Source organism: Eleginops maclovinus, chromosome 14 (assembly GCF_036324505.1).
Source record: "Eleginops maclovinus isolate JMC-PN-2008 ecotype Puerto Natales chromosome 14, JC_Emac_rtc_rv5, whole genome shotgun sequence".
Taxonomy (NCBI): Eukaryota; Metazoa; Chordata; class Actinopteri; order Perciformes; family Eleginopidae; genus Eleginops; species Eleginops maclovinus.
The window spans coordinates 10,239,492-10,267,374 of NC_086362.1; the positions used below are offsets into that span (position 1 = coordinate 10,239,492).

Genomic DNA, 27,883 nt, shown 5'->3' on the forward strand with positions numbered 1-27,883 from the left:
TGTGATAATGTCTGCGATGAAAGCTCTGGTTAAGGTCTTACCAATTGTACTACAGTCCTGGGTCGCCATCCAGTGGCAACATTTCGGAGGTGCTACAGGAACAGCCAAAAAAAAAAGAGGGGTGGGGACAAATAAAAATTCAAGGGAAGAAAATTCAAAAGCTCTTCCTGGAAATAGTGGAGAACCCGCCACAACTTCACCACATGACATTTCAGAAGGAAAATGGAACAAGACCCTTCCTGCAACGCACGCGATAGTGCATTTCATTGAAGAAGCCGCTGTTACATTCCTCCTCTAACCAGCACGTTATCAGGCCACGCGCTATATATCACACCCACAGACACGATCCATTGCCGTTTTGTGCATTTACAAACGTGTAACCGTCATCAACGCCAGTCGATTGCGACATCACCAACTCTAGACCTACCTTCCCGTAAACTATTCCCTCTTTACCGTAAAAACGTGACATCACCATACATACGGTTATATATATAACATTTGGGAAAGCAGACTAAACAGCTGTCAGCAACACACATATGAAACTTACCGCCTATTCGTGCAAAGTTAGAGTAGTATACTAATCACACAGTTTTAGGCATTATGTAATGGTCTACCATCAAACCATCCTCTTAAAAAGCACAGTATTTTGGCCTTCTGTTTTCATGACTACTGTTACTGTTCTTAGTTAACCAGATAAAGGCCTATAATAGTCTCCTACAGTAATGCAAACTGTATTTTTGCTGTTATGTTGATCGCCATATTACAGGAGGAGGATAAGGTAGTTCAGCTTGTTTTCAATGGAGTAGCATTGGTTGCAATTAGATAACACATTCTGTACAGCCTCACATGCCAGCATGTATGCCAGATAACAATATGCGTTATGCTTACCTTCTATGTGTAATGCAATATCTGCTGGGGAGGTACCGTGCTGACTGTAATAATGGAAAATCTGCAAATGTCCATCTCCTTTTCCAGCCACGGATGACGCAGCCCCCTAAAAAGCCCTCTCCCAAAAAACATGAAACCCCATTCAGCATCCATAACGCGTTTAGGTGCAAACGTCGACACGGGGAGCACTGTACACGCAGATAGATCACAGCCCAGGCTGGGGAAACGTTCAAGTGTTCGCCCATGGGCAAGGCATGACGGATGGACTCCTCACTGATCTTGCATCTTTGCACAGTCATATCGCCTTTCTGAAACATTGCACAGCTCGTTTCCTCCTCTGAAGACCATCTGGTAAAAAAAAAAATCGCCAGCTCCTGTAACCTCCAAAGCAGCAGCGGGTGTAGCAATGGGCACGGATTCCCTAATCATCAAAAAACACAACTGATCCGTTTCCGAGAGAGAACTGGTTCACGGCGATAAGGGCAGGGAGTCCTCAAAGAAATTGCGCAGTTTATATTCCACTGGAACGGAGACTCTTTCCCTTCTGTCCCCGTTGAAAGGCTCTTTCCCTTCCTCCTCCTCCCTCCTCTCTTTTTCTCTCTCTTCCCTCATGCAGGTTTATTTTCGGTGGAAGAGTCTTGGACATTGCCTGCCCCGCCTCCATAGTCACTGGCAAACACACTGTGCAACTTGCCCAAATTCCATTATTAACTACAATTCAACGGAGAACAACAAGACCCCAGTGTGTCCCTTTATAAGTGTTTAGTTCAAGAGTCAAGCTCCGTGTTGAAGGTAAAGGGGCCAAGAGCCACTTGGGGAATCAAAAGTTGTGCTTTGGAGATGTCTGGTAATCTTGTCAGGTTCCGGTCAATTCCCAAGAAAATGAAAACTAGGCCAAGAGCATGTTTGGAAATCAAATTAAAGCCCAAGCCATTTAGCTCCCACACAGATGGCTCCTCAGGGTGCCTGATGTGTTGTAAAGGGGTCCCCAATAAACTGCAGATTGATTTAATTTCACTGGTAATGCGTTCAAAAGCATTTACTGTAATCTGATTAGACATTTCCCATGCTTTTTCTCTAATGTGACAGTACAATTTCAACTACGTCGGTAGAGAACAGTTTTCCAGGTTTCCTATTACATGGGAAATGTTGGATTCCCCCATCAAAGATATTCAATAAATGTCCACACTTCTTCAATATTTTGGAAACTGCTGTCTTACAGTTTCTGAGTGGATAAGCAGATGGAAGAAGTTGGCTGGAAATGCCCTTAAATATTACTTCTTCAGAGCATTTTTAAATATTTGCTCCAAAACAACACATACCACCTATTAGAAAAAGGAAAAACAAAGCACGATGTTTAACTTTTAAAACTGAGTATACGGTTTTCCTCTAATCCAATCAATTGTCAGACAGGAAGGTTAATTACCATTGCATAACAAATATATCTAAATTGTTTCCTCACCATATTTACATTCAAGTTAATTATAGCTGCATTTAACCATAAAAAACAGAGTCTGATATCTTTGTTACCAGCATGCTTGAGAATTAGCCAATTGAAATTTTAATTCAACATGTTGCTATGAGCCCCCCCTCCATCTCCCACCCAACTTGAGACCACCAGTGTGCACACAGAGACTTGGGTCTGATAAAGAGGCTCTTAAACCCAGAGGAAGTTCGTGTTTGGTCTTTCATGGGGACAATCCTTACGTCTGAATACAAGCTCAGCCCCCCCCCCCCCCCCTCCGGTTCCCCTCTCTCATTACTGGACCATTCTTCCCCCCGGCTCACTTTCTCCAGGGTCCTTCTCTTGTTTTTCTCTCCCTCCCTTTCAGGAGTTTGGGTTGAGTCCTTTTCCAGTGGGGAAGTCCGGGCCTTCTCCCTCACAACGCTGAGCGTCTCCAAACGTCTTGTGTGAGGCTTCATTAGAATTCATTTGTTTGAAAAGGTTCATTTCTCCTCCAGGCACTCCCTCTCTCTGCCTCTGTCCTCCTTTTCCGCTTGGGGGGGGGGGGAATGCATATTAGCATAAAAACATCCTTCACCTCACCTTGATTAACTGCATTGTTTGCGTGTTGTTACTGTGTGACCGTGAGGGCCAAACCAAGCACAAATCTAATATTCACAGAAGGACATTCTCTGATTTATGAATGTACCAATAAAATACTTTTATTCACAAAGATTGTGAAACAACTGATTTGTGTTTCCAGGTCTGTCTGGTGAATTAGCCAGAATGGGATACACTATATTATGGGAATTCAGTGTATTTCCAAACAGAAGCTCTCCTTTCCAACGATGTCATTTCACTCATATTTTCAACATATTATCTAGAGGCCAGGACTGTCTTCACGCATTGCACAACAGCTCATCAGATTACCAAAGAATTCAATGAGAACAGCAGACAGTTAGATGACCAGACAGACACTTGATCCAGATGTGCCAATAAGCAAGTTTCCAGTGAAACACAGCGCTTACGAGAAGGAGACTATTCCCTGTGTGTGTGTGTGTGTGTGTGTGTGTGTGTGTGTGTGTGTGTTTGTCAGTTGTGGATGTTTGAGCAGGGTAAAAAGGGGGAACAGCGTGGAAAGAATGATGCAAGTCTGTAAGGAGGCTGACAGACGAGACTAAAAGGAAGTGTAGATAAAAAGAAACCTTACCAGAATTGAGTCAGACCAACTTCAAAGTATGAAAGAATGACTCGGCATTCATTGTCAGAGCCCAGGTGTGATGACCTGTTTCATAGAATGCGAAAAATTTGAGAAGTAACACTGTGTTTTCATTTAAGACATTTATTTTCAATGGAAGCCATTTAAATCCAGTAACTTACAGCTAAAACAATAAATAATATACAAAAGAATCAGTGCGTGTGTGTGTGTGTGTGTGTGTGTGTGTGTGTGTGTGTGTGTGTGTGTGTGTGTGTGTGTGTGTGTGTGTGTGTGTGTGTGTGTGTGTGTGTGTGTGTGTGGCCTTTAGTTGTCTAGGCTCAACAGTAGAGCAGTCCCTCTCTTGATCCAGTGGTCTGGGGTGACAGCTCCGGATTTGAGTTCTACACCGACCACAAAAGATGGCCGGCCTGCCCCCCCCGAACGCACCGGGAAGTAGTAACACGGACACAGGTACACACCTGCACGCACAAGAGGAACAGACAGAGTTGAGACAGGCACACCACAGTGCATGACATCACCGACTATAGGCAAACAGATGGGGAAAATTAGAACCAATGATGAATCATGCAGAAATCTCCCCCAGAAAAGTCCCTAACTACTCACCCTTGGCCGCCTTCTTGCGGTTCTCCACGGGCTTGAAGTGGATGGTTGGGATGGGACAAACCATCTGCATGGGCTCAGCCTCCACCAGACAGGAGTTCTTCTTGTCCCAACCAGCCCCCTCCAGGTACAAACCTCGGATAAACACTCCATCCTGTAGGGGGAGGCAGGGAGGTGAGTAGGGAAACAAGGGAGAAAAGGGAGGGGGAAATCATGAAGGTGAGAGATATTAACACTTAGTTGGAGGTGACGTTTCACAAACAGCTTTGAAGGAAATGTGTATGGCAAACAGTCAGCCGGTAAACGGTTAACGGTAAGTGGGAGGGGTGTAAACAAAGGAAAGATAGAGGCTGAGGGGAAAGGAAGGAGAGAGGAGAGAGGGAAGAGGAGGAGATGAGATGAGAAGGAAGGATAGGGAAGAGATGGTGTGGGAAAAAGCAGATTGAGGGAGAGAGTGGAGGAAGATAACTGCCAAAGAGAAAGATGGAGGGAGGAAGAAGGAAGAGACAGGACACAAGAAGAATGAGGAGGGGAAGAGAAGAAGGGCTGAGAGGAAGGAAGAGACGCAAAAACAAGGAAAGATAAGTATAGCGTCAGAGAGCTTAAAAGAAGTAAGAAGGAAATAGCACAAAAGACAGGAAGTGCACAAAGGAGAGAGGAGTGAGGAGAGGAGCTGACACAGAAGACTGAAACAAGATGAAGAGAGAAAGAGAACTGCAGTGACAGACATTCTGAGGGGGGGGGGGGGCAACAACACAAATAAACATTTTCAAAAAAAAAAATCAAATCTGAATTGTAAAAGTGCTTTGTAAGAGAATCCAAATGCAAGAGCAGATTTGAGGATGAGCTTTGAATGACAATGCGTTTTTCAGGAAGAAAACAATGTTTGAGGGGAAATGAAAAATGTGATGAAAAGTGCTGATGACAGCTGAGAGCTAATGGCTCAGAGTGTATTGAAATCTTTATGGAAATAGAAGCGTGTGTGCAGGGAGTCACCTTGGGCGGGTAGAGGAGGTTGCTGTCATCTACAGTGGACACTATGAACTCCCAAGACAGTGTGTCCACTGATATCTGCAACACCAGATGGACAAGTAGTTTATGAACAAGGTAAGGACATTTCCACTTATTGCATGCAGACACATATTTAAACAAAAACGGGTTTCTTCAAATAAACAGTGTGTAAGTGTTAATGCATGCATGTTAAATATATATTGCTGGAGGCAGCTAATGTGCAGTTAAGTGCAGTCGTTGTTGGCTGTGAGGTGCTGAGAGGCTGAGATTAATGTATGGACTCAACAGAGCGAGAGAAAGGAGAACTCAGCAGGTTCTCTCTGCCAAACCAGCACAGGGGGAGAGTGCAGTGCTTTTTTTGTGTGTGCTAGGAAATGTAACATAACTTAAACTGTTGTTATTTAAACATCTTGTTTTACAGTTCAAGCCTCTGTTGTAGAACACATATGTTCCTGCCCATGTGGATGCGGTTGTGTGAACCCTCACGTTGTGCTGTCGAGCAGAGGACTGCAGCACAGCGGTGAGGAAACCATTGGGAAAGGTGAAGGCGGAGAGCCAGAACAAGGTGGGGGGCTGGGCCGTCACTGCCCAGTGTGCAAACTGATTGACTCGCTGGCAAAGATCCCGGGTCCACGCTGCCAGGGGCTTCAGTGAGGGGTAAGCCTGAGAGAGAGAGAGAGAGAGAGAGAGAGAGAGAGAGAGAGAGAGAGAGAGAGAGAGAGAGAGAGAGAGAGAGAGAGAGAGACTTGAACATCTACAGTCATTTCACAATGCAGCTGTGGGCAGCCAATTATGATACACGGGGGGAGGTGTTGTATGAAATTGCTCGGGTAAGGTGTGCACAGAGTTAGGTTTTGGACTTTTACTTCCTTTGGTTGACATCATATTACATGATATAAAGAGAACCACAAAAGATTAAAAACACCCAATCATGATGTAGTAAAAATACTAACTGTCATAGCTCTTTAATAACTCAATTACACAGTTTTTGAATAGGTGACAGAATATAATCAGAAATGAATGTCAAAGACATGCATTTCATTCATAAATAATAAATACATAATTAAGAAAAACATGTTATCATTACTCAGCTGTTGCGTGTAGGAAGATTTTGTAACTTTAGGAAGGTAGTCATATATTCTTTTTTCTTTTGTCTGTGTCCATTTATTTATTTCGTTGACAAAACACACCAACACTTTATTGCATGTTCACACAACGATTTACACACACATTCCATACTAGGTGGACTGGGGGATGAGAGCATGTGTTTGAAACCAAGGGAGGGAGCACCCATATCATCAGTGATGTCATCACCTGCCATACATTGCAATATGTCCATGCGCATCTCTTCCAAATTCTTTACATGCACACATGCTATACAGCCCCAACAGTTACAAAGAACCCCCCACCCACCCACACACACATGCAGCAGAGCCTTGAGACGAAACCAGATACGAAATGGCCATAGACCGAGAGGCAGGCAGGCCAAAATTAAAGCCATGAGTCTGTGAGTTCAGAGCTAATGACAGGCTGCCATGCCAGGGAGGGGCGGAGAAGAGAGGGATGGAGGGATGAATAAGGACGGAGAGAGTGTGAGGGGCTGCTGTTGCTGCAGATGAGGCATATTGAGAAAGAAGAGAGCTGAATGGAGGGCAAGCAACAAGGAAGTAAAAAAAGAAAAGAAAAAGGAATAAGATAGAGACAGAGATGAAGTAGACTGTGATTAAACCAAAGTACGCAAAAAAGAAATTGAGCAGAGTGGTCTGTTTACAAGTGGTCAGGAGAATATAAAAGAGGAGCTCAGCTGGAGGCAGGGGGCCTAATAGCTGTCCAATATCGCTATAAAGAGAGAGACACACACACACACACACACACACACACACACACACACACACACACACACACACACACACACACACACACACACACACACACACACACACACACAGATGCACATACAGTACATCCAGCAGTAATAAGCCGCTGGCTGTAGCACAATGAGCTCAGGGTCTCTTTAGGAAAGTGGAGCAGTCCATGCTAGGTTTACTTTGCTTATTACACTACCATTAGTTCACAGACTGTGGCTTTGTTCTGCCACTGAGGGCCAGGGTAAGCTCCACCTGATGAACCCACACACACACAAATAGACACAAATACACACACACAAGCATCAGCGTACATGCTCTAAAGCATAGCCTATAATGAGGGCAGAATCTTGGAAGAAACTCGAAGAAAAGCACAAACTGCCCTGAATGACCCCTGCCTGGTGGACACACACATGCGCACTCACAGACGCACACACACACTTTGATGGGGCTCTGGCAGCATTCCAGCTATTATCCTCTCCGAACACTTCATTATCACTGGAGCTCTCTCTGCAGTGACGAGAGAACACAGGGTGCTGTCAGCCAGGGTCCAGAAAAGATTCAGGCTACACATAAGCGTGAGTGTGTGTGTGAGTGTGTCTGCTGTTAGATAGAGGAGGATAATAAGTGTGTGTCTGTGCTGCCAGACAGGGTGATGGCTAAATACACCTTTAATAACAGACCAGTACAGACAGGTTTCCAGCTGTTAGACTGACTGAAGGGAGATTAGTGCTGCTCACAATCACAAAGATCAATACACAATGAGTCCTGAGTGAGACTTTGAAGGGCCTCTGTTCAACCGCAGTGCACCACAGACATATGTATTCATTATCCAGTCTGATCGATGCAGGCTGCACATGTTTTACTGTTACCTTGGTGTTTCAATGATTTGCTATATTTTCACAACCTTCTTTTCAGACTTTTAATCCGTCCCTGAGCAGTATTTTTTGTGTTGAGTTGCTCAAGTATACTCTATTCTCCAGAGAGTAGCTGTCTCAATATTGTTGATCCTAGCGGCACTTCTTCATTGTAGTCTGTCTGCCCACTTTATGAAGTGCGATAAAAGGACAGTAGCAGGTGCAGCCTCGTGTCTCATTTCAGAAGGAATAAGCATCGTATATACATTCAAATTATGCCTCAAGCAGCAGAGAAAGGAGGAATGCAGGGAGCAAATAAAGTGTTAATCTATTTTCTGTAAACTCAAAATAACTCGTTTTGGAGGTACACTTTGTGTGGGTTAGTGTGTATGCGGGTGTGTTTGGTACCTTTTCCCACAGCGGGGGTACACGGGCATCATAGATGTAGTTGAAGGTCTCCTCCAAGCTGGGTGACATCACCACTAAGCCTTTGATCCCTTTCTCCAGCTCTGCCAGGGATGAACTAACACACACACACACACACACACACACACACACACACACACACACACACACACACACACACACACACACACACACACACACACACACACACACACACACACACACACACACACACACACACACACACACAGTTATAGAACAAATCAGTCACTGTAACACCCTTTTATTGTCGGCGTCTAGTAGTCACTGCTTTTCTAGTCTGGATCTATTGCAATTACTGTGCACTCAGACAGAGAGGTACACGGGCTGGGTGATTGGCCATTGTTTGCTGATTTGAATGGTTGATGGGAGGTGTAGCAGGTTTCCCTTCAGAATTACAGGTTCTGATTGTGTAGCCACTACATGTGGACATTCAGTCTTTTGTGAAATGTTAGCTACCGAGGTGCACATTGATTTGCTTTGTTCTTACTGTACCTGTTGATGACTTCCTACTGATCCCATGCTTGTCTGTGTTATCACATACACTACTTGAGTGAACTGTTTTGGGCAAGCAACCTGTGCATATACAGCATACAATTATTTCTGAATACCATTTACCAACCCAAAAAAGTGACTGAAAATGGTCTTTCTGATTCAAAATAAATTGAAGAATTTATAGAGGAAAGAAAGAGTAATGTTATTATTAAAGCTAATTATTTGTAAAAAGGCAGTAATATTTTATCATTAAGTGCTGGAAAAAATATCTTTTGATAAGTTTATGTTACAATTCACTGTAGTTTGCCATATATTGCCACATTTTCAAGTCTTTTACTAGCTTTTAAGGTTCTTTGTTTATTTAAATTTAAATGTGGTGTAAATACTATCTTTAGCATTTTCTTTTTAAATGCTAAGTAGTTTCTTAAAAATATTTATTATCTTTCTATTTACGACCTACTTTTACAAGTTATTTTCTTAGATTGTTTATGTTGGCACCACCAGAGACCGACTTATATTCCTTGTATGTGTAAACGTACCAGGAACTAAACTAGATTCTGATTCTTATTCTTCAGATTCAGAAGCGGACAGTATTTTTCTTACATTATTTTGTGCTTTTTCGCTATGTTACACTTAAGACTCTTACATAAATTACTTGTCTAACAATTTTGGCACTTATAGTACCTTAATATTTGCATTCACATAATTCCAGTCTCACTTTAAGTCGCCTAATTGCACTACTACTAATAGTCTGGCTTCCTCACATCTCTATTAACTCTGTTTAAACAGGCACATGATTTGCTGCTTTTAGAGTACCACTATCACATGAGATGTGGAGTTCATACATGATGGTGTCCAGCAGCGAGTTGTATCTCTGGATCTCTTGCAGCAGCACCACATTAAGAGGGGAGGGGCTGTCCTGGAGGAGGGACCTGGTGCCCTCGTAGTCGATCATTGCTGGGATCTTCCCACGAATGTCTGCCAACAAGTCTAAAACCTGCAATGACGTTCCAAAGAGCATACAAACGCAGATGAGACTCGAGGCTCTGAACACAAGTATGTGCAGCTGCGTAGAACTGGAGGACTTATAATGGTTCAGACTAAGGCTCTTGATAAACACACACTTACAACAACAACAGATATAAACCATGCCACAACAAACACAACAAAGGAGCGGGATGGGGAGATTACATTGTTGAAATTGTCATATGTAAACCCTTTATGTTTAAACCTATAATAAGTATTTCTGTGTGGAGCCTGAGATTGTTGAGCATCCTGTATCAATTAAATTGTTGGTCTCTTCTTATGCCTCTCTGACTTCCTCCCCCCTCACCTTATCTTCTCTACTGGGCCCAGCAGCAGAGGAACTGGTGACCTGGGGCTGCAGGGAGAGCAGGGTGTCAAACAGCTTCCTGGTCTCAGCGATCTGACTTGCAATGTCAGCATTAGAGTGCTGGCCGAACACCTCGGGGTGTCTCTTGGGCGGCACTTCTGATGTAGTCTGTCTGCCCTTGTATGAATGCGATAAAAGGACAGTACCGGTGCAGCTCGTGTCAATTTCAAGGATAAGTCGTATTACATTCAAATTGCCTAAGCAGCAGAGAAAGGGGAATCAGGGAGAAAAAGTGTTAAGTATTTCTGTAAACTCAAATAACTGTTTTGAGGTAAATTGTGTGGGTTAGTGTGTACAGGGTGTGTTTGTAGCCTTTTCCCCAGCGTGGTACAGGGCATATAGATTATTGCAGGTCTTCCTCAAGCTGGGTGACATCACCACTAAGCCTTTGCCCTCTCCAGCATCTGCAGGGATGAACATCAACACACACACACACACCACACACACACACACACACACTACACCACTTACGACACACATAAACAGAGACACACACAGACATACACACAGCACACAACACACACACAACACATTCACACACACACACAGTTATAAAACAATCAGTCACTGTAACACCTTTATTGTCGGTCAGTAGTCATCTTTTCTCAGTTGGATCTATCTGCATTACTGTGCACTCAGACGGTGGTACACTGGCTGGTGATGCCATGTTTGCTGCATTTGAAGGGCTTGATGGGAGGTGTAGCAGGTTCACCTTCAGATTAACAGGTTCTGATTGTGAGCGACTACATGGGACATTCAGTCTTTGTGAAAATTTAGCTACCGTAGGTGCACATTGTATTTGCTTTGTTCTTACTTACCTTTGATGACTTCTACTGATCCCATGCTTGTCTTTTACACATACATGACTGAGTGAAGCCTGTTTGGGCAAAACCTTTATTATCAATAGATTATTTGAATACCATTTACAACTCCAAAAAAGTGACTGAAAATGGTCTTTCAGATTCAAAATAAATTGAAGGAATTTATAGTAGGAAAGAAAAGTTATCTATTATAAAGCAAATTTTGATAAGTTTAAGTTACAATTCCTGTAGTTGCCATAATGCCAAAATTTCAAGTCTTCTAAGCTTTTAAGTTTTGTTTATTAAATTTAATGTGGTGTAAATACACTTTAAGCATTTTCTTTTTAATGTCTACCAAGTAGTTTCTTAAATTTTTGTATCTTTCATTCTCACGACTACTTTAAAGAGTTATTTTCTTAGATTGTTTCGCTGGCACACACGGACTCGACATATTCCTCGATATGGGTTAAACGTACATGGAAACTAACTAGATTCTGATTCTTGAAATCTTCATTCAGAAGCGACGTCTTTTTCTTACCACTTTTTTGGCTTTTTGGGATATGTTACATCTAAGACCTACATATTACTTGCTATCAATTTTGGCACCTTATAGACCTTAGTATTTCATTCACAAATTCCAGTTCACTTAAGTCGCCTAATTGCACTACTACTAATAGTCTGGTTCCTCACATCCCTATAATCAGTTTAAAACACAGCACATGATTTGTGCTTTTAGAGCCCCATCTATCACATGGATGTGGAGTTCTTACAGATGGGTCAAGCTCGATTTATCTCTGGATCTCTTGCAGCAGCACCACATTAAGAGGGAGGGGCTGTCCTGGAGGAGGGACCTGGTGCCCTCGTAGTCGATCATTGCTGGGATCTTCCCACGAATGTCTGCCAACAAGTCTAAAACCTGCAATGACGTTCCAAAGAGCATACAAACGCAGATGAGACTCGAGGCTCTGAACACAAGTATGTGCAGACTGCGTAGAAACTGGAGGACTTATAATGGTTCAGACTAAGGCTCTTGATAAACACACACTTACAACAACAACAGATATAAACCATGCCACAACAAACACAACAAAGGAGCGGGATGGGGAGATTACATTGATGAAATTGTCATATGTAAACCCTTTATGTTTAAACCATAATAAGTATTTCTGTGTGGAGCCTGAGATTGTTGAGCATCCTGTATCAATTAAATTGTTGGTCTCTTCTTATGCCTCTCTGACTTCCTCCCCCTCACCTTATCTTCTCTACTGGGCCAGCAGCAGAGGAACTGGTGGACCTGGGGCCTTGCCAGGGAGAGCAGGGTGTCAAACGCGCATGCTGATCTTATTCCTTGTTGTGGCCTGGGCACCGTCCCGGGGGATGTAATAGGAATCAAGGAGGACAACCTGAGAGAAAGGGGGTTTACAGAATACAAAGTCAAGGATCCTGTACGTAATGGTTGAAAGAAATATTGGATGACCATTTCTTTAGTTCCCTGTAGAGATTATTTTCCTCTTACTGAATGTACTTCAATGCCAAAATGCAAGGAAAGCATCAAAAAAGTGGTACACACCAAATAAAAAAACAACTATTTCACCTTTATTTTTGTGATTGGTTGGTTTGAAATTAAAGGAGTGAAAAGAGAATGTTAACAAGTAAATAATAAAGGAAACAGTTGCCCCGGAATAATGGTAATTAAACGTGTGCAACAATGTGTCAGCATTTTTCAAGTTGTGATCTTCTGATCGTGCACTGGGTGGTGCTGGCACTCTGCGAGCTGCATGGAGCTGCAGTTTGAAGCGGCCTCTGTCACATCGACACGGCCACACTTGCTTTCAACGGGGAAAATATCTTTTGAGGACGGTATGCATTCAGAGATTAAAATATGTCGAAATATCAGTGTAATGTGTGTGTTCCAACGTCTTACCTGAAGAAGGGCTGGTTTATGGCAGCATCACAGAAGTAGTCATTGATGTATGTGGTGAGAAGACGTCTGTCCCAGTCATCTGTCACATGACCTCCATAGTTGACCCCAGCAATGAGGTACTTCAGAGCATCCCAGGGAGTCTCTTCATACTCATCCAGGTAGAGACTCAGCAGATTCTCACTCACCTAGAGGGCATCGAGAGGAACATCTCAACAGGTTAACTTTGAAATGCGACGTACAAAACATAAATAAAGCACGTCAGAAATCCTTGCTGCATGAGTTATTAACGGGAATAAATGAATTTGAAATAGATTGTCATGATCAATTATTGTAACAAGCAGTCGCTATGACAATGGCTTTTCTAACTTAAGCTGTCAGTATCAGAAGAGGCTCTGACCTCAAAGTCAGAATCGTTGAATCCATAGATAATGTTCCAGCCCAGCTGGAGAAACTTCTTCCTTTCCAACAGGATGCTGTGAAAAAAGCAGAGGGAGAAGAGCATCCTCCTGTAGAATACAGGTTTTGAGCAGCGGCTGAATTGAGCGTCCGTCACCAGCTGGTACAGACGCTTCATGTTGGCTTTCACACCCTGAGGAGGACAGAGGGCAGAGTGAACACTACGGAACGCTAACTGTAGGATGTTTATCTTACTGTTACCATGTGTGGACAATAACCCTCAAATATTTCACGACTGCGTGAGCGCCTGCACCTTTGGTGGTTCAGTGGTCATCTTTATGCCAGCCTGCAGGATGGTAATGGGAAATTCGGGGTGTGGTGACGAGCTGAGCCAGAGTCTGAAGTTTGGGTGGGGCTTCTCCACCTCTAGCTGCTCCACCAGCTTGTCCAGCTCAGGCATCCACGAGAGAGAGAGGTGGCAGTTGGCAAGGAACACCCAGTGACCTGAGCAGAGAAAAACAGGGTTTGAGGTCAACAGGCTTCAGATGACAGAACCACACAGTCACCTGACGGGAATACTTAAACAGAACACAATAGCTCAAGTTCAGATCCCTGAAGCCTCATTGAGAAATATTAATAAGATTAAGATTAAATATCTACTGAGGCTTTTCCAGCCCATTCTCCATGAGGTTGCACTTGATATCCTCCACTGGTGTTCACATAATTACAGACTTCATCTGGAATGCATATCTCAGTAGTTTTGTGTGTTCAGGTAATTTTGTGGTGATAAGAGGAATAAATGCCTGTTCCAAGTACACTCTGTCAAGCACAAGTGACCTTTAAGACTGAAAGAAACACTTTTAAGAAACTTAATGAAACAAAAAGACAGAACAATGTGTGTCTTACCGTTCTTGGCGCCCTCCTCTATCATACTCTTGGCTATCGGAGCCTGTCCCTGGCCCAGAGAGAGAGCGTGGAAGTTTTTGCTCATACCGGAGGCCTCAGCCAGCTGCAGCAGGGATGCTGTGGGGTCCACCCCAGGACACAGGACAAAGACTAAAGGAGTCCTGCTGGTGGATTCCTCCACAACCTAGGAACAGAAAAGAGTGAGTAGAAAAAGAAGAACAGAGAAAGAAAGTGAGAATGGATGAGCCAACAAGGTGTACATTTTTAAATGAGCGACAATCAAACAGAATTACGTACTTAGAATGTTTGAAACATTTGTTTCATTCAAATCCAAAGTTTCAAAGCTAACACTGGAGACAGAAGAAGCAACAGGGGTTGATATATTACAGCAGACACTCACCGCCTTCATGTCGAGAACAGGCGGCTCCACAAAGCGAGAGCCGAGGTTGTTCACTATGAAGGAGGTGACGCACACAGAGACCCTGTCCTGACGCAGAGAGCGCACTATCAGCATCTTCTGGAGCTCATTGCAGTTAGCGTCCCAATCACCTGGGGAGGAACAAAAGAGAAGAAGGGGAAAACAGGGGGGAATAAGGAGGAAAATGTGTTATTAATATCAGGAAATCGTTCTGAACAAAGACTTTAATGAGGGCGAAGGCTAATAAAAATATAAAACTGTTACATATTTCAGCAGAAATGTTCATATTGAACCATCTCAGTCAATATAATTCTTACAAACGAAATAAAACAAGACAAGTTCATCACCAGGGTATAATATACTGTGTGTCCTTTATGTTTGCAATGATATGATATGCTGTGTACCTTCACAGCCCCTCCAGCTGTACAGAGATTGTTCCTATCAGCCCTGCCTTGTTGTATCAAAAAAAGCTGACAGAAAAGAGGAAGCTCTAAGAACACACTCAGACCTGGAAGAGTAGCATTCTCTGGCTCAGCACTGGTGAACCAATGGTTCCAGTCTCGAGGGTACTGTTCAAAGGAAGCCATGATGCCATGGAAGTTTGGCAGCTTATCCAGCTCTGTGATGTTGTCCCAGCTGGAGTCCACCAGCCAACTGGTGCAAGGGTTGTCCATCTGATCCTCCTTATCGAGAACCTGGAAGCAAACCCATCAATCAGTCCCACTTTCATCAGTGTATCAACAAATACACCAAACACTTCAATCAGGAATTCACTGGCAAAGAAAGGTAGAAAATGAATCCCCTAATGGCTGTGGAAATCTTCTGAAAATGGCTGGAAGATTAAATACACAGGGGAATGCCTTTTGGAGAAGAAAAGGTATGTCCTGTTGGATTATCCTAAATCAAATCAGGCAAAAACAGGAGTATGTTTTCTTACGAGCCCTCCTCTGAGGAAGAAGCTGTACTCATCCATGTTGAGTTTGCCAGCCACCTCCAGGATTTTAGCACACATCTGAAAGCTGAAGAGCAGCTTATGGACCTCAAACAGCCCACGACACGTGTACCTGCAGAGGAAAACACCTGAGTGAGCTAATGTCACTCATCATACAGGGTATATGTTTTCTGACAGATCATATGGAGCTTAATTAATTCAACTTCGATAGCATGCAAGCAGACACAATCCATAAAATCCGCTCTCTTAATGTATCCTTGCTTACTTGTACACAGCGTAAGTGTGGAAGTCATTGAGGTTGGTGATCCTCTCCTCCAGCTTGTGGCTCCGCTTGCTCTTTTCTATGCTATGGTTGAACAGGTTTATGTAGGCATCCAGGGAGAACTGGTACATCGGGTCTATGCGGCCCATGTCGTTAAGAATGAAGAAGAGAATGGACGCTCGCTGGGCACAAGAGCGATAGGCCTAAGAGAGGGCATTTAAAGTTAAAACCACACACTGTATGCATAAAGGTATTTGATCATAAGAGCCCCTCCGCCCCAGGCCCTTCATTCCTACACCTGACCTCTCTGGCAGTGTCGATCTGGATCTCAGTCTGTTCGCTGCTCTCCAGCTGCTCTGAAACCGCAGTGGATGTCACTTTGGATGTCTGCAGGGTGTTCACCAGCTGCACATCGTCCAGCAGAGATCCAGTGGCCTCATTCAGCAGCCTGGTAGAGTAGATACACACATTCAACATAAAAATATAACAATATACAGGAGTAAACACTGTATTATGACTGGTACTAGCCCCACAACCTTAGGATCTCGTCCTCCAGCTCCTGAAGGCTTTTCTTGCCGGCTGCAATGCTGATCACCAAAGAGTCCTTCTGTTCTTCTAGCTCTGGACGCTCTCTTCGCACCACAATTCCAAGTAGTTGGGCTTCAAGACCCTGCAAATTCACACACACAATCCCATACACAAAGTGACAGTTTAAGGCAGCAGCGTATACTCTCAAACTGTTCAGAAATAAGCTCAAATATGAACTGTAGCCAAAACAAACACAAACACACACCTGCTCCTTGACAGCAAAGTTGACTATGGTGGTCTTTGTAGAAATCTCCGGTGTGTAGTGGGGGTTAGACAGCTTGGTGGTGATGTAAAAGCGAAAATCTGGATTGTATTCCACCTCCTTATCACCCAGCTTCAATATCAGCCTGCCGCCTTTAAAAAGCACACACACCCTAACATTTAGCTAAACTTTGACAGATGCTATCTTAATTTATGTATGTACTGTGTCTGACCTATTCGTGTCAGGGACTTATTAAGAACTGGGTTGAGAGAGGGGTCCAACTCCTCCTGGACATTCTGCAGCAAAACGGGACTCCCAAACTGGATGGCTTTCTCCAGCACCCGCAGGTAGTCTGGCATCTGGAAGTCTATCACCTTCAGACCCTGGACACAGGAGGAGACGCCGGAGAACACGTTATCAAATCAAAGTTTGACATTTTGGTTGAAAGTTAAGGAACAAAGCTCAGAAAGTCAGATCCAAGTCTTTCTATTATATTATCACAAAATAACCTGTTTGGAAAATAGTGTTCTTCAGCAAGCAACATGGGCATAGCTGTCCATATATTTCATTATATTTATCATTTGACTGAATTCACTGCTTTTTTTCTGGAAAGTCTTAAGAGATTCTGCAGTTAAGATAAAAGATAGTAACAATATTTACGCAGAAATGTAACCATCCTACAGTAAAGAGACAACAACATTGAATAGGAATCAGAATATCATTGGCTGAGTAAAGACTCACTCTTTTCATCTCCATATTCTTGATCCACTTCAGAGCTTGGCCTTGAGGGTCCACCATCAGCGGCCATCTTGAAAGAAAAGTCAAAGTGTATCAACAGTATGAAACACATGTTTAGTATTGTCAACCTGAGAAACTGGACTACAGTTTATCCTAATTAATAAATAATCCCTTTGATTACAGTGTACTTAGGGGCGTCTGCATGTACTGACCGGTTTCCACGAGTCACGATGACTCCGTTCTCAGTAGAGAATGCGTCAGAGGGCAGGCCCTGAATGTTCCAGTCCCTCACTGCTGTGGGCCTGGACAGAAAAATGGCAAAACTGAACCCTGGTGAGCAGGGGATTGCCAAGTCCAGTATCTGAGGAAAAAGCAAAGGAAATAAAGATAGAGAGGAGAAAGACAAAGAGTAAATCATGGGGTTTGCTTGTGAAAAAACATTTGACGGATTTTACTTTTTAGCGAGCTGCACATGATGATACTGTGTGTGTCTATGAGGTTTGTGTATGTGCGTCTCACCCCCTTCATCCAGATGGCGAGCAGTTCCTCCCTGTAGTTGGAAAGGAAGGGTCCCATGTAGGACAGGAAAGATGCTGCTAGCAAACAGTCTCCCACCAGGTATCCCATGTTTTCTTCAAGACCCTGAGGAACACACACGCTGATCACATCCGAGTAGGATAAAGGTTATTATTTTTATTGTGTGTGTGCATGTGTGTGCATGGCTTACAGTAACTCTCTCCTCCCAGCGAACCCTCTCTCCAGCAAGTCCCGTCACCAGTTTGTCAGCTCGGTCCAGTTTCACCTCCATCTCATCTGACTTCTGCCGTAAACTCTCCTTCGTGGCCAGCTTCTCACCAAGCTCCTTTTGCAGCTGGTCTAGCTTCTCCGCCACCTGTTCAAACACACACACATCAAATAAGTTACAACCCTGCACTAGTATACAAACTCAACTGTAACTAGGGGTCTGAATGTCTGTCAGGCTGGTTTTTGTATACACTGGAATCCATACCTCTTGTAGTTTCTTCTGGGCCGAGGCCATGGCAGCCTGTTTCTCTTCAAGCTGGGACGTGGCGTCATTCAGTTGGGCCCGCTTTGGCTCCACCACCCTGTAGGTATTCCCATAAACCTGGAAGAACAACATGCACATCCATGGGTTTAGTAACTTTTTATGTATTCGATTCTATTAAGCGCATTCCAAAAAATAAATAGAACTTTATGAATAACTGAACAAAGTTAAAGATAATGTATTTCCATTTCTAATGAGAAGAAAATAGCATTACGGGACACACAAAACTTCTGGTATCCTGAACCTCAGGAAAGCGATACTAAAAACGATTTAACAAATAAGTCTTATTGTTTTGTGATAGCTCTGTTGCTGTGCTTTGTGTTTGCAAGTTATTTCTGCATACATCAAAATACTAACAATTGACACATTTATTACAAATGATATGTTGCAAACTATTACGGCCAGTGAACACCCTCTTACCTCCATGGCTCGGACCCACATGCAGAGGGACTTGGCCGCCAGCGACACCTTGCCGATGATCTCTGGCTGGAAGTCCACCTGTCTGCAGTACCGGCTGATCTTCTTCAACACACGGTCTGAGATGTTGTCCTTGTCAAAGTTAACCAACGTTTTGATGAAGTTGGACTCACCTGTCAGAAACATGGTCACAAAACGGTTTGCATCATATCTCTTTATCACATTCACACAAATACGCTTAGGTCTACTAGTTTCGAAGGCCATGTCTAGATAGAAAAAATGCTTTTTTCAGTAACAGCTTTCCATCTTCCCGTACACTTCCCAATTCTGTTTTCTTCCTTCCTCTTCTCTAAACTCTGCACTGTTGCTGTCTCTCACCTATCTGTCTCTTGGCCTCTGCCCAGGTCGGCTCTTTGCCCAGAAGGCTCATGACCGCCGTCATCACCGTCTCCACCAGGGTCGGGGGGCGGCCATACGACTTGATCTCTGTCATGTCCTTTTTATTGAGAGACTCCAGAGCCTATGTGTGGAAAAAGGAAGGAAAAGGATGAGGAATAGGAAAGAAATGTGTGGAAGTCATAATGTTTGACAGCCAGAAAGCACACACACCAATGACAAGTAGCTTAAAGTGCAGCAGAGAAATAGAGCAGCCAAATATACTGACAGGAAAAGGACCATCAAATATGAAGGGAATTATTCAACTGGTCACACTAATGGAGAAAGTGTGAAGACACAGAGGGACTGGTGAGTAAAAAGTCAGCTCTACCTTCATGGCCTCTTGCAGTGCAGGCAGGACCTTGTCCAGATCTCTCTGTGCGTTCTCAGCCATGGCTTTACACTGCAGCTCTTCTGCCTCGATTTTCTTACTGCTAGCACTCACCACCTAAACACAAACACAACAGAATAAGCAGGAGGCTAAACCACATAACTTCCTTCATCAAATGAGTTCTTTAATTAATTGTAATTGTAAATGTTGTTGGATGCTTACATCCTTCTGTTTGTTAGCCTCTCTCTTCTGCTGCACAATGACGCCCAGGTACTCGTCACACTGTTTCTGGAACTCCGCGACCTGCTTCTTAGCCTCCTCCAGCTCTACAGACATAGCCTCCACCTTCTCCCGTGTGTCACTGATCTTGAAGAGGCCATTACGCAGCTTGCTCACCTGCTCCCCCAATTCCCTGCGTTTCTCCTCCAACAACCTGCAGGCACAAACACATGAAGCAGTTGTAAGTGAAAACTGAAAATAAAAAAAGGAAACAAGAATAATTGAAGGACACATTTCAAAGGTGCCTACTTCTTGTATCCAGACACCAGCTCCAGGTAGTTGGTGGGGGTCACATAATTATGTCTCCTCAGCTCCATCTCCATCCTTTGGGAGATCTGCGCAACCGACTGGTGTGTGGTCACAAAGATACTGGCAACTTTCGTCTGGATCTACAACATCATGCAGCAAATGTAACAAGTAAATCAGGATCAGGAGACACATTTTTTATGATTCATACATTGATGTTAGTCTCAGACCAAGGTTCAGTGCAGTTCAAAGTTAAAGTTAATTGAGATAGAAGAAAAATAGACGTGTGTTTTCTACACTAGAAACCTTTTTATGTGAGTTTTTTTAAACAGTTCTTAACATTTTTGGAAATAATGGACCGAAAAACAATAAGGAAGGTGTATCATTTAACATTTTAAACAACATTAAAGTGATATCAAGTGAAATGATATCCCCTTAAAAAGGAAGAATGAAGTCATTCTTTTTTTCCTTTAACCTGATGCTCCTTCTTGATTGTGTTTCCTTGTGAAAAAATAAATATATATAAACAAAAAAAAAAAGGATTGAAGAACCCAGAGTTATGAGGTCTGGTTTGAAGCTCCTACTGTATATGCTTTATGTCATAGAAAATGTTGAGTGGGGGTCAAAAATGATGGAAATAAGGATATTCTTCATGTGAAAAAAACTGAGAAAACATCCCTCTGTCCCTGTTGAGTGTGATTTCATACCCTAACCACAAGTCTAACGGCGGAACATCTTTTGTGTGACATGCATGCATCCCTCACCCCCTCCAAGGACCCCAGATCCAGTCCATCCAGGTACCGCTCAGCGACCTCCAGCAGAGCCTCTTGGGGCCACTCACAGAACCAGTCAATTGTGGTGCAGTTTACAAGCGCTGGGTAATGGAGAATGCGGTTCCTGTTGGCAGACATTTATGATGTACTGTAATATGTGGATTTTGTGATGCCCCTTATAGCAAGGTGGTCAGAGGGTCTGTTAACTAGAGCAGCTGCTTTTGGTAGTTGGTCAGACGAAGATAAAGACATTATGAAAGCCCTTACAGATGTGTTTCAATGTCCGTTAAACAGATGCTGTCTTTTGTGACAAAAAGCTCGATTTTTAGATGGGTACCTTTAAGATTTTTTTTTTTTAAATAGAAATCCCAACGATAAGGTGCAACAGAGTAGCTGTAGAACTACAGCTGGTTAATTTGTGCAGCAGCTCTGGGGATGTGATATGGATCCTGCTAGCAGATAGTGTTCAGAGGGCCAGAGAACAGTGATTTGCTTTGGGTAATGGTGCCCGGGAGCCCAATTAGCAGGAATATCTGTGACCAATACCCTGTGCCACTAATTGCAAATGGGCCAATAATGCTTGAGTTTTGTTTTTTTTTAAGAAATGGGTTTGTGAAATCTATGTTATAAACAGAAAATGCGTGTGTCCCCAGTGTAACTCTAAAAAGCTGCTGAGAGGTACTGCAGGGATTAGTTACCCTGTACTTGACCAGCAGATTATTTAAATGACCTTCATTTACAAACATAAGTGCCTTGGATGTGTCAGCTTGCATGGATCAAAAATTCCTCAACATGCAGATAATCTTTTCCTCTTCTTCGTTACTCTTTCATTCAGTTAATATCAAATAATAGCAAAACATGTCTAGCTAGAGAAGTAAAGACACTATGTGGACACAGCTGTGAAGTCCAATATTGAGTTGTGTGTAAGAAAGAATACAATAAAATAATAACTTGTTTATATTAGTTCCTTGTTGTTAGGGCAACAATGCATGTACAGCTGCCAGACAGAAGCCGCTGAAGTGCTTTGGGATTGCAACGTGATTCATGCCGTATTAGTTTCTATAAACCCGAGCAACAAGAGCAGACATGATTCTCAAAGAGAGGAGAAAAAATAGACAAGGGAGCAGCAGATTGTGAAGCAGAATTAAGATACAGTGTGCAGAAAAGAAATAAAACCGGGCTGCACCTGAAGGGCTCTCCCACAGGGCTCATACAGAGCACGATGTGCAGGTTGTTCCGGACTCGCTCTATCAGGTAACTGAACAAGGAGTCAGGAGTCTCCAACACTTTGTCTTTCCTGGCAGACTCTGACAGAGCACTGCAAACCTGGAGGCGAAAAGGCAACAATTACATATTTTAAGAATTGGAAATAGGAATCAAGTTATTTCAGACACTGTTTTGTGTAAAAAGGATTCGGACACCAGATTACAATAATGATGCTTAATGCTCAAACAGACTTGATTAGCTATGCAACATTTTAATGATAAGATGCCAGAATTCATATTTGTTGTATTGCTGTTATTTAAATTGCTCCTTTGTTTTTCATGTGTTTGATAAATTAACTAAGCTGCAACTGCATTTCGTTGTGCAAGCATGTGTTGACGAATTACTATAAATGATCTCTAAATCTTTTATACAAACTTCAATGATCTATAGATGCACAACATCCTACAGTAGGCAAGATAAAAACATATTGGAGGCTGTGTGTTACTGTAAACATTCAGAATTTGGAATTGTACTAATTTTCCTAATTCAAATGAATCTTAATTTTATACATTTTTGGAATGTACTGTCATGATGGTGTTTGATGGAGCTACCGCATTCCTAGAAATGTATGTCAAACCTCTACAGTTAGTTAGAAACCACCGCCAAGATCATGTCCTTCACTACCTTTAGTTTAAACATTTAGTTCATCCAAAAGATTTTGAAGACAATACAGACCTCAACGAACTCGTCCTGTTTGTAGAGGTTGGGCACCTCTCCAGAGCTCAGGATGTTATTGATATCCTCTAGGAAGGATGCGTCCACGATCTGTGTGTCATTGAACAGGAACACTGTGGGCTTGTTGTCCACACCGGTCAACCGGTATAGCTTCTTTATGTCTGAGGAAAGGGATAGAGAACTCACAATATATAATGACTGAAGATGGGATGTGAGGAGCTGAATGAAGAAGAGTATACCTCCAAAAAGATATCCTTGTTCAGCCCTTCTTTAGCTTCAGTGTTTATTGTTTACATGTTCCAACTAAAGGGGCCACAGTCATGATACATAAGATAAGATGTACCTTTCTTAATCCCGGTGGGGAAATTCAAGTGTTTAATGTGCATGTATTTAATCATCTGTGAATGCAGTAGTAGTTTCTTTGATCTCACCTTCTCTAAACTCCTGTTTCCGGTATTGCTTGGTGACCTCCACCTGGAACACCTGGTATTCACAGATGTAGGCAGACATCTTGGAGAGGCTCTGTCTACCGGAGCCCCCCACACCTACAAGAAGCATGTTGCCCCTGAGCTGCCTGATCACACGCACAACTCGAGTTACTGTGGAGAGAGAACAAAGAAATTACCCATCTCATTATTTATTTATTTTTTAAACCTACATTATTATGTGAGAACACTTTTCTAATTCCATTCCCTATGAACATTGCGGAGTCTGTTTTAATATTATCGTACCACTTTATGGAGCTTCAGTATCCCTGGTTATGCCTGCACACTGACAAACCAGCAGAACACACACACTAGTGTTGCTCCATGATGTTTCTGCAGTAGTGTAGTGCTATTGATTTGCAGTGATGGGGGTAAAGTGGCAGATTGACAGCAGTGTGTGGAGAGCAGAGCCTGCTGCTGAGAGGCCTTTCTCTCTTGACTACAGGCTAGCTTTTAACCGCGCCTCACGCTGTGTTCTTTCAAAAGAGTTTTAAAGTACGCCTGAATCATAAATCTGACAAACAGTGAACACAGCAAAGACGCATCACAGGACGGCATATGAGCACCTCTTAGACTGATAGTGGTAATGTACGGGATTGACTGCACAGGGTGGGACGGAGGGAATTGACTCTATAGAAACCTTGTGTGTCTGTGTCTACTGTGTGTCTTTTCAATTGTGTATAAAAGTGTGTATGTGTTTTCAGACGCACTGTGTTCAATAGCATCTCGGAAGAGCACCAGGCTCATGGGCACTACGCCAGGAGTCAGGTTGTAGTCCTCCAGCTGGGTCTCCATGAACTTCTTGAGACCCTTCATGTCCGTTACGTCCTCATACACCTGAGAGTCACTCATGAAATCACCTAACAAACACACACATATAATCAGGTGTCAACAATCAATTATGATAGCTGTCAGAGTGTCTTTACACTCATTGGTCTAAAATGTCTGTGTGCATAGCAGTTAATGTACCAAATATTGGCGGTTGTTTGTTGGGGCAGATGCTGTGGAAGGTGAGGTCAAAGAGGGAGCTAAGTTTCTCCCCCAGTAGAGCAATAAATGCGTCAGAGTCACTTTGATCCACCAGCCGGTCTGACACAACCCTGAAATCAACAACAAAACATCAACAACAAATAATATCCAATACAAACACCTAAAAAAGCAGCATGGTTTTCCCAATATACAATTGATATATCCCAGGGCTTCAGCTTTCGGCTAACTGAGCATGACAACACTGGACTGAATATGTAGTATGACTGTGAGAAGGTAAAAGATTTAGTGAAAACATTTTCTTTGTTACCTAAAGCACTCATGGATCCACAGTCTAGTGATGCTGTTTTTAGTATCGTGGAAGTCTGGATGAGCTCTTAGCAGACCTTGAAACACCTAGAATGGGAAGAAATAAGGAGACAGAGAACCATTACTCACTACTTTCTTTAAAAAAATCTAGGTACTGTATGTATGTGTGTGATGTGGGTATGCGTTTGACCCATCTTTATGTACTATTGTGTACCTTAGAGATATCCCTGAGGTTGAAGAGGTAATGGATCTTGGCTGGAGTCGGAAGGAATCGAGCTGAAACAGCATAATACAGCTCTAAGGTGGCCTGAGTCAGAATATCTCCGATGGGCTTCACCTCCTCCTTAAAGCCCTGGAGCTTTTGGTTGATCATGGTACTGTAGATCCGCCTAATCTGGGACTCCTGCATAGAGAAAGGACAGGTCTGTTTGTTGCATCTCTTTAACAATACACCAATGTCAATTAAATACATTTAAGAGGAAGAAGAACAGAACAGGAATTGTACAAAGGGCGTAATCATTTCATTTCATGTTGGCCACTTTTTACCTTCAAGGGTCAAGGCAACTCAAGAGTTTACTTCCTGAATGCAATATTGCTTCAGCCAATTTCAAAAGCAAATCTATTGTGTTCTCTTGTGGCAGTACAGAACAAGCAGAGTACACTACAAATATAATGAAAAAAAGATGGGCTGGGAAAGGTTAAAAGGAGCACAACAAGATGAAAGCATGCTAGAAAATTGAAAAAGAATAAAACAAGACAAGAGGTGAGCTGGAGAAGGAGTGAGCAATCGAAGTACACAAATGCCAAATAGAACAACACACATAAGGAGAGAGATGATAACATGTCGGCAGATGGAGAATTACGGGATAAAATGTTCAGACATTGGCAAAGAAAAAGATAATTGCTAGAACGGGTTTATGTCTCTTAGTTAAATGAGAAAACTGTCAAAACACAAACAACACAATATTTTATTATAATTGTTATTCCATATCCAACGTTTTCCTCAGTGCTTAACAAGGAAAGGTCAGCTTTCTATCAGTAGGACTTACATGAGGGAAGGTCATATTGATGAGATTGAATCGACTCTGTAAGCGGCCAGATATGTGAGTCCTCCCTCCACCGGGGGGCCCCATGGATGCCATCAAGAACATGTCCTAACACAGCAGACACAGACAACAGAAAACAGCACATTTCAATGGCCTCAGATAAACATACTAAAGAAATAAATATATAACACATGAAAAAGAACAATAATGAAGAAGAAAAATGCCATTACTCACCTTGACAAACTTCAAGGTCTGTTTCTGGCGGTCATACCAGAAGCCGTAGTCAATCCAGAGGTGGAGTAATTCCAGCGGTGGCTGAGAGCCGAAGAGGTCATGTGCTGGCATGTTGAGGTCGTCCAGGAAACACAGCATGCGCTTCCCACCCGCTGGCACAAACACGCCTTTGGTTCTCTTCTCTATGCGGCTCTCCACGATGGCCTGGATGTTGTTAGAGGTGGTCTGCACAGTGAGGGATACACAGAGAGAGATACAGTAACATTCAGAAATGGGAGAAATATGCAGTTTATTGTGAAAATGCATGTAAGGAGACTAAACAAAATGAACCACAGGGAACTACTAGTAGCAGTGTGTGTGACGGTTGAAAAAGACACAGACCCAGAAGAGTGTGGAGGGAAATGTGGTGGGGACAGAGCAACCACAGTGGTGATGATGATGATGGTAAAAGCGTGGTGGTAATGAGTGCCTACATAATATCCCTTCATCGCTGCTATTCAGCACTGACGTCCACTGACTGTAATTGCAGTGAGGCTCAGATGGGCTATTCAAAGCCCTGATGTGGTGGGACGGAGGCCGTTTCATTCACTCACACAAATTTGCACAAGCACCACCTGTACTCAAACACATCCATGTGACTGCGTCTCATGCTGCAAGTGAAGGCGGAATATAAATGTCAATCAAAATATAAATGCATATTGGGCTAAATATATATTACCTCTTTTTTTCACGAGAATAACTAAGGCAACGGGTATATTCACGCAAAGACAAGAATCCAGAGACATGGAACACATGTTTTGAAAGTGTTAGAAGAAAAGGGAATAACACCACACACACACACTGCAAGGGCACTAACCTGTGAGGACATGTTGATAGTGAGGGCAGACCACTCTTTATCCAAGCCCTGCAGGATGCTCTGAGCCACTGACGTTTTTCCAGTGCCCACCGGCCCAGTGAGCAGCACTGGGTAGCGACCCATCACCAGAGCCTTAGCCAGGAAGTTGTAGCGAACTGTGTCCACTGTGGGAACCATAATTTTATAGAACGGAGCACTGCGGCAGGGAGGGAAACAGAAAGGGTGGGTATACCATCTTTTCTTTATTCAGTTTCAAGAGCAAGAATCAGTGGCAGACAGCTGATGTCTGATACAGAGGACCACCGGGTTACTCACCTAGCATTGTATCTCCAGCCCTTTGGCAGTTTGTCTTCAAAAGAAGCCCAGGTTTTGCTCTTGGTGTCCACATAGTACTCATAAACCGTGTCCTGAAAGAGTTTACATTTAAAGTTTAGACACGGTAAAGTATGGTATTATAATTATTTCTGATGTTTATATACTTGGGCTTCTGAAGTGATCTATGTTAACTGTGGTTCACCTTTAACACTTCATATAAACAGGTTTAGTAAATAATATTGTAATCTGTATGCGTACTTGTATGGCATTTAGTTCTTGTAATTTGTCTGTTATATAAATATTGAATAGGTTGTTTCTCCCCTCCTGTACCCTAGCATGCCAAAGACACCAAAAGCTCTACTGGTCCTCTTTATGCAAAACACCATTCAGCAGAGGAAATTGCTGACAGTACACTTAACACGGGCCAAGAAAGCAAACTAGTGCCGAGTTTTGAAAACTGATTTTGTATGTCACAAGTGTGCAAACAACCTTGATGGGGAAGGTGCCCTCTATCTCCCGCAGGTAGTTGTCTATCTTCTTGCGTCCATTTTCATCAACAGAAGCACAGACAGACCAGATGAGGCTGAAGATGAACCAAAGCTCCACCATCTTACCCAAGTTATCTGTGTCAGAAGTATTCACCTGGAGAAGAAAAAATATTGTTTTACTCACATGCTTAGGCTTAGTTTCAGTTATGAGTCTAAAACAAAATGCCATTATTAATAAATATTAAGTTATGATGGGAAGAGGTTGTCCATGAG

The 27,883-nt window shown here is 42.9% G+C and overlaps 1 protein-coding gene across 1 annotated transcript in view; it reads right to left on the minus strand.

Annotated features, from left to right (window-relative positions):
• Positions 1 to 3,771: 3,771 nt before the first annotated feature.
• Positions 3,772 to 27,883, minus strand: part of dnah2 (dynein, axonemal, heavy chain 2) — a 46,223-nt gene continuing 22,111 nt past the window's right edge. The window contains 43 exon segments of the mRNA XM_063900389.1: positions 3,772 to 4,009; positions 4,155 to 4,305; positions 5,148 to 5,222; positions 5,649 to 5,825; positions 8,293 to 8,407; positions 9,669 to 9,820; positions 10,157 to 10,311; positions 12,347 to 12,419; positions 12,934 to 13,125; positions 13,338 to 13,529; positions 13,650 to 13,840; positions 14,243 to 14,426; positions 14,643 to 14,791; positions 15,169 to 15,355; positions 15,598 to 15,724; positions 15,878 to 16,077; positions 16,178 to 16,322; positions 16,411 to 16,544; positions 16,668 to 16,816; positions 16,897 to 17,047; positions 17,406 to 17,472; positions 17,615 to 17,763; positions 17,922 to 18,044; positions 18,130 to 18,294; positions 18,412 to 18,528; positions 18,889 to 19,058; positions 19,264 to 19,405; positions 19,652 to 19,768; positions 19,874 to 20,084; positions 20,180 to 20,319; positions 20,941 to 21,073; positions 22,136 to 22,275; positions 22,891 to 23,051; positions 23,322 to 23,489; positions 24,086 to 24,235; positions 24,345 to 24,475; positions 24,673 to 24,758; positions 24,886 to 25,074; positions 25,721 to 25,825; positions 25,952 to 26,176; positions 26,808 to 27,003; positions 27,123 to 27,214; positions 27,612 to 27,764. Of these exon segments, the coding sequence (XP_063756459.1) occupies positions 3,855 to 4,009; positions 4,155 to 4,305; positions 5,148 to 5,222; positions 5,649 to 5,825; positions 8,293 to 8,407; positions 9,669 to 9,820; positions 10,157 to 10,311; positions 12,347 to 12,419; positions 12,934 to 13,125; positions 13,338 to 13,529; positions 13,650 to 13,840; positions 14,243 to 14,426; positions 14,643 to 14,791; positions 15,169 to 15,355; positions 15,598 to 15,724; positions 15,878 to 16,077; positions 16,178 to 16,322; positions 16,411 to 16,544; positions 16,668 to 16,816; positions 16,897 to 17,047; positions 17,406 to 17,472; positions 17,615 to 17,763; positions 17,922 to 18,044; positions 18,130 to 18,294; positions 18,412 to 18,528; positions 18,889 to 19,058; positions 19,264 to 19,405; positions 19,652 to 19,768; positions 19,874 to 20,084; positions 20,180 to 20,319; positions 20,941 to 21,073; positions 22,136 to 22,275; positions 22,891 to 23,051; positions 23,322 to 23,489; positions 24,086 to 24,235; positions 24,345 to 24,475; positions 24,673 to 24,758; positions 24,886 to 25,074; positions 25,721 to 25,825; positions 25,952 to 26,176; positions 26,808 to 27,003; positions 27,123 to 27,214; positions 27,612 to 27,764 (6,384 nt within the window). The 3' untranslated portion in view covers positions 3,772 to 3,854.